Source organism: Sinocyclocheilus anshuiensis, unplaced genomic scaffold (genome assembly GCF_001515605.1).
Source record: "Sinocyclocheilus anshuiensis isolate Anshui unplaced genomic scaffold, SAMN03320099.WGS_v1.1 scaffold718, whole genome shotgun sequence".
In the NCBI taxonomy this organism is placed as follows: Eukaryota; Metazoa; Chordata; class Actinopteri; order Cypriniformes; family Cyprinidae; genus Sinocyclocheilus; species Sinocyclocheilus anshuiensis.
Genome location: NW_015546102.1, coordinates 190,369 through 211,304, shown reverse-complemented (window position 1 = coordinate 211,304; position 20,936 = coordinate 190,369). Strand labels below are relative to the sequence as shown.

At 35.8% G+C, this 20,936-nt stretch overlaps 4 protein-coding genes across 8 annotated transcripts in view; 2 read left to right on the top strand and 2 right to left on the bottom strand.

Annotated features, from left to right (window-relative positions):
* glmna (glomulin, FKBP associated protein a) overlaps positions 1-4,887 on the top strand; it is a 6,688-nt gene extending 1,801 nt beyond the window's left edge. For 2 of the 3 annotated variants that reach the window (XM_016502216.1, XM_016502217.1), the window contains exons 6-19: positions 72-321; positions 441-540; positions 1,145-1,326; positions 1,424-1,477; positions 1,556-1,586; positions 1,705-1,794; positions 1,877-1,918; positions 2,012-2,085; positions 2,918-3,002; positions 3,074-3,183; positions 3,280-3,343; positions 3,678-3,813; positions 3,951-4,027; positions 4,110-4,887. In XM_016502216.1, the coding sequence (XP_016357702.1) occupies positions 72-321; positions 441-540; positions 1,145-1,326; positions 1,424-1,477; positions 1,556-1,586; positions 1,705-1,794; positions 1,877-1,918; positions 2,012-2,085; positions 2,918-3,002; positions 3,074-3,183; positions 3,280-3,343; positions 3,678-3,813; positions 3,951-4,027; positions 4,110-4,205 (1,391 nt within the window). In that variant the 3' untranslated portion in view covers positions 4,206-4,887. The remainder of the gene's footprint in view (positions 1-71; positions 322-440; positions 541-1,144; positions 1,327-1,423; positions 1,478-1,555; positions 1,587-1,704; positions 1,795-1,876; positions 1,919-2,011; positions 2,086-2,917; positions 3,003-3,073; positions 3,184-3,279; positions 3,344-3,677; positions 3,814-3,950; positions 4,028-4,109) is intronic. The other variant, XM_016502215.1, reaches the window with a different exon arrangement.
* Positions 4,888-5,750: 863 nt separating this feature from the next.
* cdc7 (cell division cycle 7 homolog (S. cerevisiae)) lies at positions 5,751-11,820 on the bottom strand. 3 transcript variants are annotated; one of them, XM_016502178.1, is made up of 12 exons: positions 11,545-11,820; positions 11,257-11,372; positions 10,657-10,743; positions 10,393-10,528; positions 10,162-10,255; positions 9,919-10,061; positions 9,149-9,212; positions 8,728-8,823; positions 8,442-8,647; positions 7,692-7,774; positions 6,336-6,485; positions 5,755-6,216 (listed from the first exon to the last, which is right to left on the bottom strand). In XM_016502178.1, exons 2-12 carry the CDS (start codon positions 11,333-11,335, stop codon positions 5,882-5,884), a joined length of 1,473 nt encoding a protein of 490 aa, XP_016357664.1. In that variant the 5' UTR covers positions 11,336-11,372; positions 11,545-11,820; the 3' UTR covers positions 5,755-5,881. The 3 variants fall into 3 exon arrangements, with proteins under 3 accessions (XP_016357665.1, XP_016357664.1, XP_016357663.1); XM_016502177.1 differs by having other exon boundaries at positions 5,758-6,216; positions 8,972-9,212; XM_016502179.1 differs by lacking the exon at positions 8,728-8,823 and having other exon boundaries at positions 5,751-6,216.
* A 581-nt stretch (positions 11,821-12,401) lies between these two features.
* Positions 12,402-15,345, top strand: tceanc2 (transcription elongation factor A (SII) N-terminal and central domain containing 2). The gene is made up of 4 exons (XM_016502176.1): positions 12,402-12,660; positions 12,746-12,887; positions 13,140-13,336; positions 15,082-15,345. Exons 1-4 carry the CDS (start codon positions 12,562-12,564, stop codon positions 15,274-15,276), a joined length of 633 nt encoding a protein of 210 aa, XP_016357662.1. The 5' UTR covers positions 12,402-12,561; the 3' UTR covers positions 15,277-15,345.
* On the bottom strand, positions 15,346-18,725 carry cdcp2 (CUB domain containing protein 2). Its single transcript, XM_016502163.1, has 5 exons — positions 18,368-18,725; positions 17,084-17,425; positions 16,648-17,001; positions 15,997-16,175; positions 15,346-15,769 (listed from the first exon to the last, which is right to left on the bottom strand). Exons 1-5 carry the CDS (start codon positions 18,723-18,725, stop codon positions 15,464-15,466), a joined length of 1,539 nt encoding a protein of 512 aa, XP_016357649.1. The 3' UTR covers positions 15,346-15,463.
* Positions 18,726-20,936: the final 2,211 nt, after the last annotated feature.

Below are 20,936 nucleotides of genomic sequence, written 5' to 3'. Positions count from 1 at the left end.
TGAATATTTATTGAAAGGATCCTAAACTAAATGACTCCTCTTTCCCACCCATTGTCTCCTGACCTTCTCAGTGCTGCTGCGGCTGGGCATGAAGAAGGCCTCGACTGTGGGCATGGCTCTCTCCACACTTCTTAGCCAGGTGGCCAGATTGCCGGTGCCTGTCACCAAAGAGCAGGAGGAGGATGATGTTTTTGGTCTGTGTCACTGCTGCACTGCTCTTCTACATTTTGTCAAGCCCTTTGTTGAGGAGATCAAGGAGGTTGTGAAGGATAACAACAGAATATCCAAGGACAATGAGCTCAGAGTGGAACTACTCAAATTGTAGGTGCCCAATTTGTTGTTTAGAATTATGTAGATTGATTTTTTATTATTTTTATTATGCAATATAGCATACAATTATAATATTGGCCATTTATTTCTTAATCATATTTTTTATCCAGCTGTATGAAGAGTTTAAGTAAGCCTCTACTGGAGGTGAAGTTGAAAGATCCAGACACACTTCTGAAATCCCCTCTGAGAGACTTTGCTACAGAGATACTGGTATAATACTGCATGCATGTTCTTAACTATTACATTCCTTTATTGCACTTACACTACTGCTAAAATGTTTGGTATTTATTCAGCAAGGCTACATTAAATTGTTTAAAAAAAGACTTTATAAATATACTGTTCACTTTTAATGCATCAAAGTATCCTGAAAAAATGTTTCCACAAAAAAAACCTCTTAAGCAGCACAACTGTTTTCAACATTGATAATAATAAGAAACATTTTTTGAGCGGTAAATTAGCATATTGATTGATTTCTGAAGGATCATGTGACACTGAAGACGAGTTTTCAGCTTTGCCATCACAGGAATAAATTGCAATTAAAAAATGTTAAAATAGAAGAAGTTATTTTAAATTGTCAAAATATTTCACAATATTTCATAATATTGTATTTCTGCCAAATAAATTCTTCATTCTAAAAGACTTCTTTCAAAATCATTTAAAAATCATTCCAAAACCAAACTTTTGAACAATAGTGTAAGTTGCACTAATAAAATTGCATCAAGTAACAAAATGAAATTTAGAGGCATCTGCCAATGTATTTCAATATTACTGCCTTGATGTACATTTTCCTAATTTATCTGCATTATGTCTACAGATCATTTTGTCAAGTATTGGGGAGTCACTCCCTGATTTGTTAAGTCGTAATGTACTGAAGAGAAGGGAGGTCCCAGGTTTTCTTGAAGAGGAGGTAAGATACCCGAAGGAGTCATTGGCCTGCTTGTCCCACCTGCTTTTTGTGGATCATATAGCTGTGGACATCTTTCCAGCTGTTCTCAGGTGAAGAGTGAAGCTGTTCACCATGTTGATTTACATTTGTATTAAGAATGAAGACAGCAAATGTTTTTGCTGACATTTTGTTTACATGTTTTTTCAGTCCGATTTTTGTTCTGAAATGCAACATGGAATATATTGAGCTGCTGTTAAGCAGGTAATTATGGAGTTATGACAATAAATCTGATATTAAAATGAGAGTCTTCTGACAAACAAATTTGATCTGCATTCATAGAACTGAAGAATCCCGTCTGCAGAAAGGACTGGTATGAGTGTTCTTTACAACAACAAACCATACCACGTCATATTTACGTTTTATACAGAGATTGATAGCAATAATTTATTATGTGCGGTTGTAATATTCCTTTAATTCTGTCATCATAGGAATTGTATGAAAAAAGTCTTATCAGAGTGGAAGATAACAGTCTACCAGTAGATCTTTTGGAGCTGAAGACATTTTTCAGTGTTCCACAGGTAAAATGTTAAAACTTATGGCATTTTAACAATAGTTTTGTGCGTCTTTTAGGTGTTCTAAGATGTTCTGTTTTCTCTTTAGAATTTGGTTAAAGTTATGACGCTGTGTCCAGACCAGACTTTGGTAAGTGAGACCTTTTGTGTGGAGGTAACTTGTAATAGAATGGGGTTTGTTATCATTGTTGATTTTGATTTGTCTTTGCCCACATCACCACAGAGAACTAAAGGCCTGAAAGTGTTTCAGCTGAGCATTGACAAATTCAACACAGAGGCCAAATACAAGTTTTTCAAGTAAGCCTTTATTCTAACATTTAAACATGAAAACTTCTCATTATTTGGTCCGACACAAAACATTGGTAATAAACATGGTTAATAAAAACATACACGAAAAAAAAAAATGACTGCGCTCAACTTCAGTGTTGGGTGCTTAGATCATAAAAACATACAGAGACTGCCTATGATATGTTAAAAAGCCAATTGTAACTGTATTTTTCATCATTTTGAATTTATGCTTCACAATGTGAATGTATATCTCGCAGAGTAGGACAGCTAATTAATAAAATTGATAAGAATTGCTATTTAAAATAATGAACAACAAATCTGATGATTGATAACTCGTGTCTGCGCTCTGTGAAGTGAAAACACGTCAGCCACTTTACAGTTGTGAATAATGCAATTTTGAAATGAAGTATATAAAATAAGACACAGATTGAGCTGCTTTGGGGAAATTGCCCGACCCAAGTTACCGTAAATATGAGAATGTTTATATTAAGTGATTCAAACAGTTGCATAAATTTTATTGTGGCCTGCCATGTCAGGTGCTTTGAAAGATGCATTTAATGTGTTTGATTTGTTTTCCTCAATCTGTAATTTTACAGGTGTATGTTTGTCTGTAAATGTTAGAAAATCTCACTTTTATTTCCATTTTGTATAAAGGCTCATCCTGGCCCATTCATTTTTGTAAATAATGGATTAAAAGGAATAATTTCTCTAAAATTTCTCATGTAGGTAGTAAATCCTAATGGTAGTTTTTAACGACAAATAAGAGTTTGCGCTGGCACAGGCTGTTAGTAAATCTGGCCAGTAGTAAAAGATTCAGTAAATGATATTCTTCCATTTTCAGGGGCATGTTGAAAACAAGTCACCATGCAGGGGTGGAGGGATATATAATCAAGAACATCAAGAATCAGATTGACTTTTCACTCAAGGTAAGATAAGTCATGATATCATGTCATCAACATTACCCCATTGATTGTTTTGATCTTGCATTTTTTTTTAGCCATATAATGGTAATGATTGGTTCCTGGGTAAACATCTGCTGCCACTGCTGCGGCTAGTGCTGTGCCTTCCACATGGACCAGAAACAGACCTGCTGCAGAACTTAGACAGGTGAGACCCTTTAAACAAACAAAAGTCTTTCTGCAACTGCGGTTGGTTCAATGGCAGTCCATTTGACTTGACAAAACTGCTATCAATATCAAATAGGATCATGGAATCACTGAACCTCCTGAGATACATGCTCATCCGAGATAAAGAATGGGAGAATGAGGTAAGCTCATTCCATCCTTTAATGACTATGCAGTACATCAGTAGTTCAACCAAAGTCCTGGGAGCCACTAGGGGGCATTAGCACACTTTCAGTCTATTTTAAAATAATTTAAAATAAGAAAAAACAAGCCTTAAAAAGATAAAACAACTACAAAGATTAATATTAAGAAGAAAAGGATATGAATCCAAGATCATATTTATGGTACTATTATTGGGTAAAAATTGCTGACCAGTGTTATTTTAGTATAGTAGAGATACTGTTATAGTTTTTATTAATATTTTGAATGACTTTTTTTGCACATCATATTTTTTTTTATGTTTTCCTATTTGTTTAGACAGGAATCTGGACAGAGCTTTATAAGATTGAGGACAACTATCTGAAGCCACTGAGGACCGGTCTGAACATGTCCAAAGCACATTATGAGGCAGAACTGAAGAGCGCGAAAGAAAATAAGAAGATCAGTTCAAAAGGTGCAATACACTCTCGTTCATAACATTGAGCTCTCTGAAAGTAACCAGAGAATGTATTTAACATTTATGCTGTGTGAATATAGTCTGTCACATACATTTTCTGTAGTCAGGCTGTTGACCCTTTTTTTGTTCAACAGACTCTAAAGCATCAGTCTGCACAGTAACTGTTGACAATGAGAAGCTGCCCAACATGACACCAGAAATGCAGATTCAGGTATATTATTTTGTGTATTAATCCACATTAGTGCTGTTATACAGTGGACACAGTTAACAATGTTTGCATGCCACTTCTGCAGGTTCTGCAGTCAGCCGTCTTCACATTTGATCTGATAGAGGGTGTCTTGGCTAGAATTGAGGAGATAATCGAGACTAAAGAAAGACCCCTGTCATGATGTGAGAGACTGTATGACCCCTTCAACATCTTTCCTTTCGGTTAACATAGTCACTCTTCTTGAAGCAGATTCTTTTAAAGACCCTAAAACCAATCACAGGGATAGATAGCCACCGGCTCTAGGGTGGGGAACAAAGCATGGGCTTTTTTTTTTTGTGGGTTTATTTAGCGGTATTTTCTCTCTGTCCACTCTGGCTCCAGTTGCGCATCACTATACAGTAACATATTAGTGTAGTTTATAGACAGTGAGAAAACACGAAAATCATATTTGTAACTTTTTTTTTGGATTTTCAAGGTTTGACCACTGAACTATGATTGTGCAAATTTGTACATGTCAAGATACTAATGTAGAAAAGTCATGTTAGGTAACCTAAAAATGTATATGACAGTACAATATGTTGTTGGATTATCATTATTTCCAGGCTTGAAATGTTCAGCTTTGTGTATGTCAGTCACAAAAAACAAACACTGTGAACTATGCAAAACTTGCAAAAACTATGCACAGGTTAAGATTGGAGTGGAAAATGACCTAGAGCTTTAAGATGCTGTTTGTACCTGCATTTTTGCATCTTTCTTGCCTGTGAAATCACTGCTCTTTTGTGAGGGAAATATTTAGCAATGTTGTTCTCTTCTGATTTTGCTTTGAGTAAATACCATTGTTTCCAGATGCAGTTTTTCTTTTCTCATACAGGGTCTCAGTCACTAACCATGTGTAATGCACATATATTTAAAGTGAAATCACTGTGTGAGTGATCATGATTCATCAAAAGCTTTAGTGTATTCTGAATTTTAATGATTTTTTTAAATGCAAAATTTATTCTATATGTACTAAATAATTAGTAACAATCAAAACCATGTGTATGTCACGATATCACATTTGGTTGGCCTTATAAACATAAAATATTGACTTATTGCTCCTCAGGCACACATTCAGTAATCAAAATAATGTGAAAACCTGGGAAATAGGCAATATTTTTTGTTAAGGTGTTTCACCACCATTTGCCTTCAATACAGCTCCCAAGCTTCTTAGAACAGATTCATGCAACTTTGGAATAGTCAGAACATCTGCCAATAGCTCCAAAGATGTAGGAGCAAATCGCTTTCTCGTTTTCTCCAAACCTGTCCAGTGGTTTGATAACATTTAAGTAATATTTTCTGGCCACAGCAGATGTGGAAGTTCATCTTTGTAATCCTAATGTCTAGTTTTTATGATTGCCCTTTTCTTTTAGTTAGAGAAGTTGCAGCTCTTTCATGGATGTTGGCTTTGTGAAGTTCTCTGCCACAGCTTGTACTATAGTACCACTGCTGAACAACTTATACTACATTGATTTACAAACTAGTAAGTACAGACAACAAAAAAGAAGATAATTGCAATACTGTAGCTGTCACAAATGATATTAACTCCTATAATATATAAACAAAACAGTCTGGTGGTTTTCAACAGGGTTCATAAATTTAATTTCATCCAAATATGTGTCAGAACCTTACATTCAAGAAATACTCTCTAAGATGAACTTTAAACAATAAGTTTGAACTTTTTATTCTCAAAAGTGAATCTCAAGAAACCCAAAAAAATAAGACTAATAAATAAAACATCGCTGTACAGCATGTAGTTAGAAAACAGATGCATAAATGTAACTTTACAGAACAATACAAAATTAGAAGATGGCACAAAAACTAATTAGTCATATCTTTGAAAAGTGGATGCTGCAGTGCCACAGGAGCAGTTATCCTCGATGCTGGGTTTAAATCTAAGAGTTTATCCAGGAGGTCATACACATCATCAGGCACTTTATCCCAGCCCATCTCCTGCAGCTCTGCACTGCTTTTGAGAGAGCTCTTATGCTTCTTAAGAGGACTCCCTGCAGCCTGTTTTCCTTCTGCTGGGTTATGTGAGGCTTGAAACTCAGCAGGAAGTAAGCCGTCATCCCATGATCGCAAACCTCTTAGAGTCTCACAGAGGATCTTCAGGTCCAACCGAGGAAGCTCACGACTGCACACTATAGATTTACCTGCAATCAGACATACAAAATAATATTCAATCAACTGAGGTACAAGAAATAAGATGAGAATCAATGTACAACATGATCCAGAGACATCTGTACACTTGAGCCTGTAGACAATGACTTGCCGAATGTCTTAGCAGCCTCAATCGTCTCTCTAGATCCTCGGATGGTCATGATCTGAGTAAGAGCGATCAGATCATCACTGGCTTTGAAGAATGGATACCTCCCACTCAGCAGTGACAGCAAAATGACACCTGCTGACCACATGTCAATAGCTGCAGAGAGATGTTGCTTCATTAGTCAGAATTTATTATTGTTATTTGTGAAAAGAATATATATGCTTTGAAACATAAGTCAAGTCAAGTCAAGTCTGCTTTATTGTCAATTCTTCCACATGTACAGCACATACACACAGAGAATTGAAATTGCGTTACTCTCAGACCCTTGGTGCATACAGATAACACTAACAGTAGAACATAAATACAGATATACAGATTAAATATAAAATACAACTATACAAATATACAAATAAGGTAAAATGTAAAAAAATATATAAAAATATATATATAAAGCAGCACACGGCACATGGCAGGTAGAGTGCAAACCAGTGAAGTAAACAACAGTGCAGATATAATGATTTGTAGTGCAAAAAGAGCTTATTTAGACTGATTAAAGTGACTGTGTGTGTGTATTTGGGAGGGGGGAGTGGGAGAAGAGAAAAAGAGCTTACTTATTATAAGCTAGACAGAATTGAACTGATTATGAAATGTACATCACACTGAAAGTGCAGCCACAGTTACTGTTGCTTGGTGACATTTTAGGCGAAATCTAGTCATTTCAAAAGTAATCCACACAAGTGAAAATTTTGTGTTCCCCATGCAGATTTGACTTTTGTTCAAGTTGGTCATGTGAAGTTGCTGCTTTGACCAACAGAATGTTACTTGGTTTGAAAAGTTACTTCTGCAAGAACGATGCTTAATGCATCACTACACTATTTATAATGAACAATGCCCGTGAACCCATGAAATCAAAGTTGATATCTACTTAATATCTCTGTATTACAACCATGAAACATGTTGTCTGTCCAATCCTCAAATGATGACATGTGCACAGAATATCAAACAGAGATTTCTTGATTTGTGTCCAATTTTGACTTGTGTTTGAGTTCAGTTTGACTTGATTTGATTCAGTTCTGATTCACTTGGGTATAGTGATGTTGATTCAGTATGTGATTTTTTGAAAGATTCGTTCAAAGAAATTGACTCATAAAACTCATTTGTTTGTCAATCAGACTACACTAGCCATGAAGATAGCGTTTGCTTTCTTGTACATTTATGTTGGAAGTCTACATCAAGTGGCATTGTACTTTTCCAAGTAGGAAGTTGGAAAATTTACAAGTTGAATGGAACACACTATTGGGGATAAATCACAACCCAAATAACAATATGAAACAAATAAAAAATGTCTTTTGGTAGCTTTACCTGTTCCCTGGTTAGGGCACTTAGTCAGGACCTCAGGAGCCCTAAAGCCTGGGGTACCAGCCCTCGGAGCCACCTGCTGTTTCCTAGGAAAAGCAAAGCGTTCTTTACTCATTGCACTATTAAATTAATGCTGTAAAGCCTGACATATTAAATAATATTCAGAATTTTTTTTTTTTTAAATGGCACAATTTATTGAACTACTAGACAAAATCTAAAAAAATAATGTTCGCATTTTTTATTGTGGGGGGCAAAACAATGCAACGCAAGACAATGATGAATGAGAGATGTACAAATAAGTGTACCTACAAAATTTTGCCATGATTTTTCTAAAAAAATGAGGATAATCCACAATGTTTAGATAATCAAGTAAACTTAAATTACTTCAGTCCAATAAGTGTTCATCTTGAAATACTACTATAAAATACAATAACTACTATATATACAATATAAAAGTTATTCCTACATTTACTTAAAAAACAAAAATCAGTAAAGATCGCACAGCTAAAAGACCTAAAAGTGTACCCAGCTAAAAGGGTACCACGTCTTGAAGGTTTTTACAATTATACTAAAAGAACTTTTACTTGCTAAAAAAGTATAAAATATTATGTAGTACATTGTGTAGAACAGCAAATATTCCTGCATAGTTTTGATAATTTCTAGGCCTTAGAAATTTGCATATCAATTAAGATAAAAAATAGGCTTTATAAAAATAAAAATCTGTAACTATATGACTTGATTAAGAGCATGTACCTGGACAGGCAGATGTTGCAGATGCGGTCAGTCATGTAGCAGTTGCAGGTGAGACTCGGGCTGACGGCAGGGGGTTTGGGTTTTTGACTCTCAATGGGGGCTTTTTGTCTCTGATTCAGTGGTGTTCTCACTGGTACTGAACGGTGTTTTGAAGAAACAATCTTGCGTGGAATTAATTCCTCTCGTTTTGGTTTTGAAAGCAGTCCCTGAAATACAATTTGACAGGTGAAGAGCTTATAGTCATTCAGAAGGTGAAGATGCAACCAGTGTGAAAATAGATGCTAACCTCAACTTTGTCAGTGCCAGGATTATGAGAGTTTGTGCCATTTATGTTTTTCTCCCCAAATACAGACCGTGGTGCATTATCAAGTTCCAACAGTTCCTTTGAGAGGAAGGACATAAGTTTTGACATAAGTTTCCTCAAAACAAAACAATACAAGTATGTAAACTTGGAAGTACAGTATTCCCCTAATTTGACAACCATCATCATATTAAAAACTGAATTTATTTAAAGAAACCAGTGCAGACACCTTGCTGTGTTTAATGCGTGAAGCTGGGCATGGTCTTTTAGCAGGTGCTTTAGTGCTGGACTGGAGAGCAGTGTTTCTGGTGTTGGGTGGTAAAGGCACAAGTTTCGGTTTCCCAAGTGATTCCTCCACCATCTTAGTAGATGACCCGCCACCTTTATGAGATTTTGATTTCACCACCTTCAGCAGTTCTATCTGTGTATCAGGAGTGCCCTGTGCCAGGCCAAAATCCACTAGAGCATACCTGAGGAAAGAGAGATGGCATGCCTCAGTTTACTTGGATCTATTCCTGTGGTTATCAACCTTTTTTATTCCAAGTCCCCCTTGGTCCAAGACAATATTCGAATGCCCTCCTAAACTGATCATGTAACGTTGTTATTGTAACATTTCGATTACAACCCCTTCACCCCAAAATTTGCAATAAATAGACTATTATGTGTATAAATGTCTATAAATCAAAAACTTTGACACTTCAAAAAGACTTAGTAAACTTTTTCCATATTGATCGATTAATCCAAGTCGGGAAAAGAAAAGAGCAACAGAAACCTCAGGTTTCAATAAAAATCATCTGTGTTTTGAAGACGAACAAAAGTCTAATGGGTTTGAAACAGCACAAGGGTGACAAAAAAAATTAGGAAAGCACAATATTCAGCACCAAACTGGTTACATTAACGAGGAAAAAAAATTAACAAATGATTTTAGCAAATGGCTGCAATATAACAAAGAGTGAAAAATTGAAGGGGGTCTGAATACTTTCCGTACCCACTGTATCAATATTAAAGGTAATTTCTCCCACTATTACATTACGATTACCTTTGCTATCATCTAACACTCATTTAGCTGGTTAATCAATTGTTACCATTATCTTAAATAAGCAAGAAACTGTGGCGATTACATGTGTTTCAGGAAGAGAGTCTAGAACCACAGAGACATGAACATCAGATACATACTCCCTCTTTTGTCGATTGAACAGGAAATTAGTTGGTTTGATGTCTCGGTGGATGATGCCAAACTTGTGAATGTGTCTCAAGGCTTTGAGCAGGTGGAAGATGTAATGCCTCACATCCTCAAAACTCAAGGTGCCAACAATATCCTACAAGGAATTAAAACTTTTGGGTAAAATCTTGGGTACTGGTTAAGCAATTCATGATGTATCATTATTTGGGGTAAAAGCACATACTGCGGACACTTACCACAAAGGTTTGATGCTCCATGTATGGCATAACAATGACCACGTAATGCTCTTTCCTGAAGCAGTATGTGACTCCCATCACATTTTCTTTCCCTCTGTGGAGGGAAATATAATTGACAAATCCTCTACTGTAACTCTGAAACCCAAGACTGTTCCTCACAAGGTATCTATGCCAGAATACATGAAAATAAATGGTAATAGGTCAAAATATGAAAATATTTTCACAACTCACCCAGCAACAGTCAGGCACTGGAGTTCAGCGGCTATACGCACAGGGTGACTGGTAGGGATCAGGTGTTTCAGTGCAAACATCCTTCTCGACCCATCGGTCATCTGTGCCTCTGCCAAATACACTGAGCTGAAAGTACCTGTAAATGACAATAAAGGATCTTAAAGGTTTGTCAATCAGCAGAAGGAAAACAAAAAGCGTGATTTCAGTGCATTCAAAGATATCCCATCATACAGTATTTTAGCAGCAAGAAATATAATGGCAAACCTTCTCCAATTTTATCTATGATACGAAAAATTTGAGACAGCTGCGGCAGAACTTCATACAGGTATGCAATGTCTGTCTCAACATCCCCTAAACAAAAGAGAATCAGGTAGGTTTAATTATTTTTATAAACAGTTATAAAGTTATCTACAAATGTCACAAAACAAGCATTCATTCCCTTGAGAAAAGGAAGTACCCTTCAGCATACCTAAAAGAAAGTACTCAGTGAAATAACACACTGTAAAAGAATATACTTAAATGCAAACTGAATGTAATGTTTTCGGACAACTAACTGCATGTTAATACAAATTAAATGAGAATGTATTAGATAAAGCATACTGCTGAATGTACTGACAAGCATTTTAGGAAACCTAAATTCTACTTTAATGTTATTTCTGTTGAAACTTGTATGTCATGCATTTATATACATTTTTAATTAAATGTAATCTCAAATAACACATTACAGTTCCAATTATAATCAAGTACTTAACAAAAATACACTTGAAAATGTGTATTTCTTTAAGGCACAGGAAAAGATTATTATGATTACATGCACTTCTTTCTCACAGGGGTTCCTGCATATTGAAAAATTGTCTCACTCACTGGGTATTATTATGTGTTGGCTCCTGCCCTTTGCAACACTTTGTTGAGTGCTCCTCTGGACAGTCTGAGCTGCTTCCATTTAATCCCACAATAACCAACAGCTATAATGTGGGAAACTGTTGGATGACATTAAATAGTATTATTACTCATTTACAGCTTAACTGGCATATTACTAGTTTAACTGTATCCAAACAAGGCCAACAAACACACAATAATAGTAAAAAAAAAAAACTTAATATACCTTTTAAGGTCGTAAGTTACTGCGGTAATGAACATATTATAGCTTACCTGTTTTTGTTTTGTTTTTTTCACCGAGTTTATGATAAACACTGTCCCAGCAGACTGCACTGACATAAACGGTTACCGCGTAGAGTTCACAAGTTAACTTAAGGGCCTATTTTGATATTAAACACTAAATTCGTCACCCTGTCAAACACGTTTATTTCTAAAAGAAAGAGCGAATATTTTAATATACAAACTTCGGCCTTGCTAAACTGTCTCTCTTCCCGACAACTTCCAAGTCCCGCGCTAAAACAAGACGCAGATCACGTGACCAGTGCTATGCCATTTGGTTCAAGAATGCAGTTTCACCAACTCAGACAATGCGCGGTTTACCTTTAACAAAGTTACATTTTCATACAACTATAGCTGATATGAATTTAATGATGGCTGAAATTTAATATGGAAGTTTTTCCCTAATAAAATTTTAATTATAAATCGAATGCTCAAATACAATTCTCAAAATAACAGTTCAAATGATGAAGACAATGTAAAATGCAGTTTAATTTCCCCATTTGATGAAACATGAACATGTGTTTTTTTTTGTATTTTATAATTTCAAACAAGTTAATTAGAATTTATAATTATGAATTAATTAATTATAATTAATTATTAATTATTATATTTTTATTATATAGTATATATATATATATTATTAATTATAACTATTAAAAAGGCGTTTCTCTTATTGCTAAAATGTTAAAAGATAGATATTACACATTTCTATTATTTAATGTATTAGTAATTTGAAGACTGAATTGTTTTTATTATGTTTTTACATTGGCTTTTTGTCCGTGACGGCTAACTTTAAGAGGGCTTTTATATTGAAAAATCTTTATCTTGCACTTTATCTTACTTCACGCTCTCTTCCGGTGTGAAGTAGAATTCAATTACTATTGTTTTTTTTGTTTTTTTTGTATTGCTGCCGTACAGTTCCATTCACAGATGTACAATGCAGTAAGTGAAAAAATTAACTGTAGCTAGAGCTGGTGTAAGTAAACTATCGTTCATATCAGGTTTTTAATCATGGATAAATTTGTAGTTCGGTTACCAAAGGCAGATAGGGAAAAACAGGAACCAAAACAAGAGAGGAATTACAAGCAAGCAACCTTAGAGTCTCTGCGGGTAAGTCATTGGTTGTTTTACCCTGGCCATCATTTTTTTTAACCAGGTGTGGTTTTATTTATGTAGTCATCTGTATTTGTTCCAGAGAGTGGTTGTGATTGAAGACATTGAAAGGTACAGGTCAATCCTTGAACTGCCTGGCCAGCCTAAAGAAAATATGATAGAAGCCTTGAAGGAGCTGGATAAGAAAATGCCTTCCAGAGAAGTGCTGAAGACTACCAGAATCGGTAAGAGTTTATTGTTCTTTTTTTTCCTTGATGTTCTTGTTATATCCCTCTTTTTATTTCTCAGTCTCATAGATATTGAGACATTTGAAACATATATATTAGTCAGTTGCTAACATCTGCCACTGAATTATAGACCTAAGGTGTGGTATCCCCAAAAATCATTCCCCTAACAAAATTAAAATGAAGAAAAAAGCCACATTCTAACAAATACTATTTATAATTCATACCACTTTGTCATTGTTTTTAATGCAGGACACACAGTTAACAACCTACGCAAACACTCAGAAGATCCTGAAATCAAGTCACTAGCGGGGGAGGTGTATAAACACTGGAGGACCTTCATTGAGGAACATGCAAATAAACCTACTATAGAAGTTCGCTGTGACAAACAGACAGAAAGTTTGAGGAGCAATGCAAAGAAACTGCTATCTGAAGCCACAGGGCTGAAGGTACTGATCCTAACTGGTCATTACAATTTCTTAACGACCTATGCTTTCAATAGTTTATTGCTATATAAAGAATTAGTTGAATACCTCTGCTCCCAACCACTAGAATGTAATAACTGTGCTGTACCTTCTAATTGCAATCCAAAAAAGTGATGTTCTTCCGCAGTATTTTTGTATTGTTTTCCAGTTCATTTACTAGAAACTGAAAATGACATGCAATGCAAAATCTTCTTTTCTGAGTAATTGATAAAAATGAAGTGAGTTTATAATGAAAACAAGAACAAATATCTGTCAATTGCCAACTATTGCTTAATTGAAAATCTGAAATTGTATTACCTAAAATTAAGGCCTTTCAAACATTTTAAGTTGATTTTTCTGAGCCAACTGGCAGATATTTGTTAGTTTTAATCATAAATTTACTTAATTTTGATAAAATTCTCATAAAACTTACTGTTCTATGTGATTTTGCTTATCAAGCAAATTAATCTTGATTTTAGAGTTTTAGACATTTGCACTTCAAAACAAGACAAAAATACTAAGGAAAAACATCACATTTTAGCAGTGTGATCAGTAGCTGTTATTTCTATATTCTAGTGGTTGGGACGGGAGCAGAGCTTTTCAAACCTTAAAAAAAAAAAAAAAAAGACGTGAAGTGGCCAAGTATGGTGACCCATACTCAGAATTAGTGCTCTGCTTTTATCCCATCCAAAGTGCACACACACAGCAGTGAACACACACACACCGTGAACACACACCCGGAGCAGTGGGCAGCCATTTTTTTGCTGCGGCGCCCAGGGAGCAGTTGGGGGTTCGGTGCCTTGCTCAAGGGCACCTCAGTCGTGGTATTGAAGGTGGGAGAGTGCGCTGTACATTCTCTCCCCACACCTACAATCCCTGCCGGTACGAGATTCGAACCCGCAACCTTTAGGTTACGAGTCCGACTCTCTAACCATTAGGCCACGACTTCCCCAAAGGGGTTAGTTAGGGTTAGTAAACTTATATCCCTTATATCCCTTAGAAGAGGAGACTGGTTTTCCTTTGCTAAAGTAAGGAAACTTTGCTTCCTTTGCTCCTGTTAACAAACATTGGTTTTCATGAGACTCACCGGCGCATGTGCAATGCCGACCTCATACGTCATCAGCCCGGAGCTGCTTCCGTGTACAACTGTTGGCGCAAGCTACATTAAAGTGATTATTACGTTTTGAATATGGATATTTTTCTTACAAAAACGCATCGATTCGCTACAGGAGGCCTTTGTTCACCCCCCGGAGCCGTGTGAGACAATTTTTTTTTTTAAACGGATGGGTGCTTTTTATTTAACTTCTTTTGGACTGATGCATGCAACACCCGCTGAGTGGCATTAAACTGGATTTGTCTGAAAGAAGAAAGTCATATACACCTAGGATGACTTGAGGGTGAGTAATTTGTGGGCTAATTTTCATTTTTGGGTGAACTAACCCTTTTTAGCTATTTCTTTTTGTAAAATTAATTAAAAAGTAATCGAGATCTGAAGCGAGTTTTATTTTTATACTTTAGAGTGTTGCTAATACAACTCATTGTGCACTTCCTAGACATATACATTTAGAGAACATATTGACATATTGCGTTCGCTTTAAATTATTCCCTAAGAAAGTCTTAAATGCACCTTTAGAAATGCTTCAGGAACCCCATATTAAATATTATCATGACACAGTTGTACTTTAAATTCTTATTGTACATAGATAATAAATATTTTTCTGATGTTCCAGGTGGAGCATGGACTGGTGGAGAACATAGAAAGAGAAGTGTTTCACCAAAGCTCTCGACTTGTTAGTGGAGCATACAGAAGGACTGTGAGGGCTCTTGTCTTTGCACTGAAAAATAGGACTGACTTGAGAGCGCAGGTCAAGGATGGCAAACTACCAGTTAATAAATTTGTAAGCAGTCACAAAAAAAAACTGTGAAGAATTGAAAAATTCAAATATGGGACCTCAAGAAAACTTTTTTTTTTTTAACTCTTTTTAACTTTCAGTCTTGTTCTTAAATACAACATTTGACTTTTATTTACATTGCATTTGTCAGAATGTTCTTTCCAAAACAGTACAAAAACAGAGATGTATCAAGTCCTTATATATGCATTGTGTGGCACACCTATAGAAGCACCAACCACACAATAGCAATTAACATGAGGATCACAGCGAGAACACAGATGCTGATGAAGATGATGTCACTGGTCTCATGAGGTTCACTTTCTTCATCAACATTCTTGTTGTTTGATTCCTTGGCCAGACGGGCCAGTTCATTGAGACGGTTACGCTCCTCAACTGAGATGATGTTGACCATGGCCATCTTCCTCTGGGCGTCACATTGCACCTCATACTCCTGAATATTCTGCTGCGGTCCATCAGAGTAGTCGATATAAAGCGAGTTCACCAGCATGGTGATGTTTTGACGTTTCTACAGAAGATCACAGGATATGGGGCAACATTAATTTTAATTTGAACAAAACCATATTAAATCTAGTCTTTAAGCTGATGTAAGATATATCAGATATTTGCTAAAATCAGCCAATGAATTAGACCTAAATCTAAGACTGTCGCTGAAAAAGGTGTAGGGTAAGTAGAGGTGTTTTAAATGTGGTATCCCAAGAAATCACTGCATGAGTGTCTCTTTGTCTTATATACCTGTCCAGCAGTTCCACAGTTGACAAAACGGGCTAGAATTTTGTAGGATGTTTCTGTCAGCTGGGCCGAACAGGATGGATTCCCAAGATAAATGTTCTCACGGTCCAGCTGGGGCAAAGCCTCCCTGGAGATCTGAATCTGAAACTCAGTTCGGGTGCAGCTTACATTGACTGGCACCACTGCGAGACACAAAGACAACAAAATAACATTCAGGTTGAGTTCAATGTGGTGTTTACAATAATTATGTGAAGAACATAATTCTTTTAGTATACTTTTGAGGAATAAATGCAATTCTCTTTTGCCAAACAATGTGATTGTTTTAAATAATAAATACTTTTGAAATTGAGTCTTATGAAAGGTGTTCACACAGACTATTGATTACTTTTCACTGGTGTTTAGTAATTGACTTTACATGCTTTTTTTATAAGAGGCCTTAATGTAATGACATTATTGGCCTTAAAGCTAAACTGTACATTTTATTTTTGCTAAATACTCTTTTAAATAAATACTCATATTTCAGAGCTGTCACAACATTTTTGTGGGAAACAGCATACATACATAATTCGCCCATGTGCCTACTCGTAGTGCCTAATGGTCTAATGTAATTTATGTTAGAAGAGTGAATTCAAACTATGATAAGTGAGCACTCACCTCCTATATAGGAGGCCGTGAATCCCTTAAAGGCATAGTTCTGGTCAGTGCTGAGAACAACCAGTAGTTTATTTCCCTTAGAGGTCAAAGATGGAGGCTGTTCACTGCCACACCACTGACCCAACAGCGTGTCTGTCTCGCTGTCCCCATCGTACACATACATGGAGTCATAGTCGCACATGTCAGTCAGGCTGTTTCGATCCTCAAGCTCCAGAAAGGGGAAAAATAGCTTAATCCTGTAGCCAGCTGCTAAAGTGATTGTCCAGTGACAGTTGATGTTGTTGGGGTAGATGTTTGGGTAGTGAGGGCTAGTAAAGTTCCCACTGATATCTTTGAGAATTTGCTGGCACTCTCCTTTAAAAACAGGAATATCAAGGAATAAGTATTTGAAATTTTATTTTATTGTGATAATATCTGGTTTGAAAACGTGTCTCACCTGAGTAGTAGTAGGCTTTAAAACCTCTCCCGCCAATATTAAAGTCAGACTTGAAGACCACAAGCAGATGGTTTGATGTGGTGACGGTGTTGGGAGGTCTCTCATTACCACAGTAATTGCCCAGGTGACGGTGTTTAACAGAGGGGCCATCAAAGAGGGCCACGTAGTCGAAATTGCACCCCTCATTGTTTTCCAACTGGAAGTCGAGGAACACCAGGCTCACTACACTCTGATTGGACACGTGTACAGTCCAGGAGCAATCTGCATTGTTGTTGTACTCTAGTGGATAACCTGGGCTTGAGATGACCCCCGATAGACCGGTCAGTACCCCACCACACATATCTGATTTTGAGAAAGGAACAAATTAAGTTACATTAGTTGTAAAAAAAAAAAAAATCTGTCATCTAGCATGCTGTCATTTACCTCAAAAAATAATTTAAATTTATTTCTTAGTTTGTACTTCGCTTGAACTTAAACAAAAAAATTATATGGGGCAAGGCATTCTGGAGGCTTTAAAAGCAGAAATGTGCAGCTCTTATATTTGTATACAGTGCTACAGACATAATTTCTGTCAGTGGATTTACTGATTTTAATCATTAACCCATTCAGGTCATTTTTACCTGGAAAAGATTACTAAAACTAAAGAAAAAAAAAAATGGAATATTAATATGGAAACCAAACTTGTGAAACACAAAATTAAAAAAAATATATATTTTTATGTACTTATTTTGAATTATTAAGTGTTTAAGTCTAGAATTTGTAAGAATTTGTAATTTTTAAGAGATTTTAAAAGGTCAAGTAAAATGAATGTAGAGTAATATTTATGTTGTTTTGATGTAGAAAAAGACATACATTTCATTAATTTGGACTGTTTTGAGCAATCTTGAGTAATATGTTCAAATGAATTTAATTAAATCCATCGATTTCAATATATTTCACTATAAAATAGTAATATGTGGAATACTAACCTTTTTTTAATGAGGGTTAGTTGGTCATGAGTCATGACAGTTGAAAGACTGGATATATCAAGGTTAGTAAGCAATTTCATCACACTAGACTAATGTTAACACATATGATGTTGAAGTTTTGTGGCTATACTACTGAAACAAGGTGTATTATCCCTGTGCAATGTCTTGCCCCATAGACTTTAATTGTAAAAGGACTGCAGTAAACACAATATTTGCTTATTTTTACAAACTGAGGGACAAGTGGTAATTATTGTCTGTTGTAATCAACTGCATATTAATTGATATTGCACCTGGAATCTTCAGTCGCACTCCTCACCTTTCCTATAGCCAACCGAGAAACCCTTGCGTGCAACATGGCGGTCTGAATGGAAGATGATGGACATGACGTTCCAGGACGAGCTGAACTGAGGAGGAGACACATCTCCACAGAATTTCCCCAGAAGGTTGCCTTCATCCTCTGAGATGCCGTTGTATATCTTGATGTAGTCATAAGCACAGTCTGTATGGTATTCCAGCTCGAAGTGATGGAAGGTTAACAGTACGGAAGAGCCTTCCGAGACCACTATCAACCAGGTGCATTCAGTATTATATGGGTACAGGCTTGGAAAATTAGGGCTTGACACATCGCCACTGCTTGCAGAGAGGATTCCTCCACATTTAACACCTATAAACATATTATACTGTAAAAAATTCTATGGTAACTTCCCTTATAGTCTATAGTGAAAAACTATAATAGATCTAATTGGACATTTCATGTAATTTTACTCTGAAATACTGCTAAATTTACAGTTTTGGAAGTGAAAAGGAACAAGTCATCTTATAACCTCTTTGACATTTCACATTTGTTTCTTCTTAGTTTTATGCTTATCAATTATGTATAGGGTTTTATGTTGCATCTTATGTTGTTAAATTAATGTTAATTGCATTATTTTAGTGTCGTGTTTGTTACCATGATACCGTATCTACCTCACCTTGTGGAGAGGCTACTTGTGATGAGCTTTGATTCATCATTATAAAGGTACAAAACTGACTTTAATATTTCAGTAGGTTAATATTACTTGAGTTAATTCAATATATTGAATACATATTAAGTTCAATCTGCAAAATCTAAAATGTTGATACCATATTTCTGGCAACCACAGATGCTTGTTTTTACCACAAATATTTACAGTAGATTTTTTTTATAACAGTGTACAGTTGAATAAATGTTTATCCAAAGCAACAAACAAAATCTACATTGTATTCAAGATCTACACTTTAGAAGTATGCTTTTCCTACTGAATATACTTGTGTTTAAGCTAATGCTCAGAAATGCACAGGCATTAAAAACTATCACAGAATCATCAAATCTAGGAAGCTGCCATACATACTTACAGAAGAACTGAGGTGTTTACAATGATACAACATTCATAAGGTGTACACTTTCACCCATGAGATAGGAAGCCGTCCTACCTTTCTTGGAGGTGACTTTTCCAGCAATGAACAAAACATGAATGAAGACAGTCATCCTTAAAACCATGTTGTTTCTTGTAGTATGTAGTGTTTAAGTTCTTCTGCACATACTGTCCTGCAGGGTTCAGAGAGCAGACGTAATATAAAAGCTCTTCATTCTGTGGCCTCTCGTTCTGGGGCAATTGGATAGGTGGTCCACTCTTTGGCTCTCTGACTAAATTTTAATGAGGACTATCAAATGCACGCAGGTGGCTTGTCAATACACTGTTTGGAGAGAAAGGCATGAAAAGTTAATGAGTGTATCGTGCACATGGAACAAGTGGTGTGTTTTAAGTTGATAAGAGGAAGAGACACACAGATGACCACGTGTATTACAAGCAGTGTAATGCTGCTGATGTTTTAAAGTTTAGACAGACTTGTGAAGTTTAGACACAAACATTATTATATATCCACAATTCAGCAAATTGTGCAATTCATTCAATTTTTTTAAAGGAGGGTGATTTTTTAAAATTATTATTCAAACAATACAAAAACATTTTTGTCAAACCAAGGAGCTGATAAACGAACAAATGAACAAATTAATACAAATAAAAAAAAAAGACATAAATTACCATAAAAAGAAATCGTCATATATTGTATATATATATGTACAAAATATTATGTTAGACATAATACGGTGCCCTCCACTAATATTGAAAATCCCCATTTCCACCATCAGGACAATAATTAAGAGGTTCCAATATGTTTCATATCGTTCGGTATCGATAATTATTGACAATTTTTTATAGCCTTTCTTAAACAGAGAGCAGTAGAAAAAAGGTTTAAATTTAACCACAGTATTTTTAATTTACCCAATTTATTAAGACAAACAACAACTTATTTTAGTCTTAACAAACAAAATAACAAATAAAACAAAATAGAATAAAATTTAAACAAATATCTCCTTTCTTATAATTTATATGCAGATTAAATAAGTATGAAGGAAACATTTGGCCTGTCTCCTGAGGCCACAGGAGGGCGCAGTGAGCAAAATAATGCACCTCATTAAACAGCTAAAGCATTGAAAATCCCCATTTCCACCATCAGGGCAATAATTAAGAGGTTCCAATCAACTAAAGATGTTACAAATCTGCCTGGAAGAGGATGTGTGTCTATATCGTCCTAATGCACGGTGAGGAGGAGAGTTTGAGTGGCCAAAGACTCTCCAAGGATCACAGCTGGAGAATTGCAGAGATTAGTTGAGTCTTGGGGTCAGAAAGCCTAAAAAAATATTAAACAGCCCCTACATCACCACATGTTGTTCAGGAGGGTTTCAAGAAAAATTCTCCTCACTCATCCAAAAACAAACTCCAGCATATTCAGTTGTCAGATACGACTGGAACTTCAAATGCCACTGGCTTCTATGGTCAGATGAAACTAAAAAAATAGCTTTT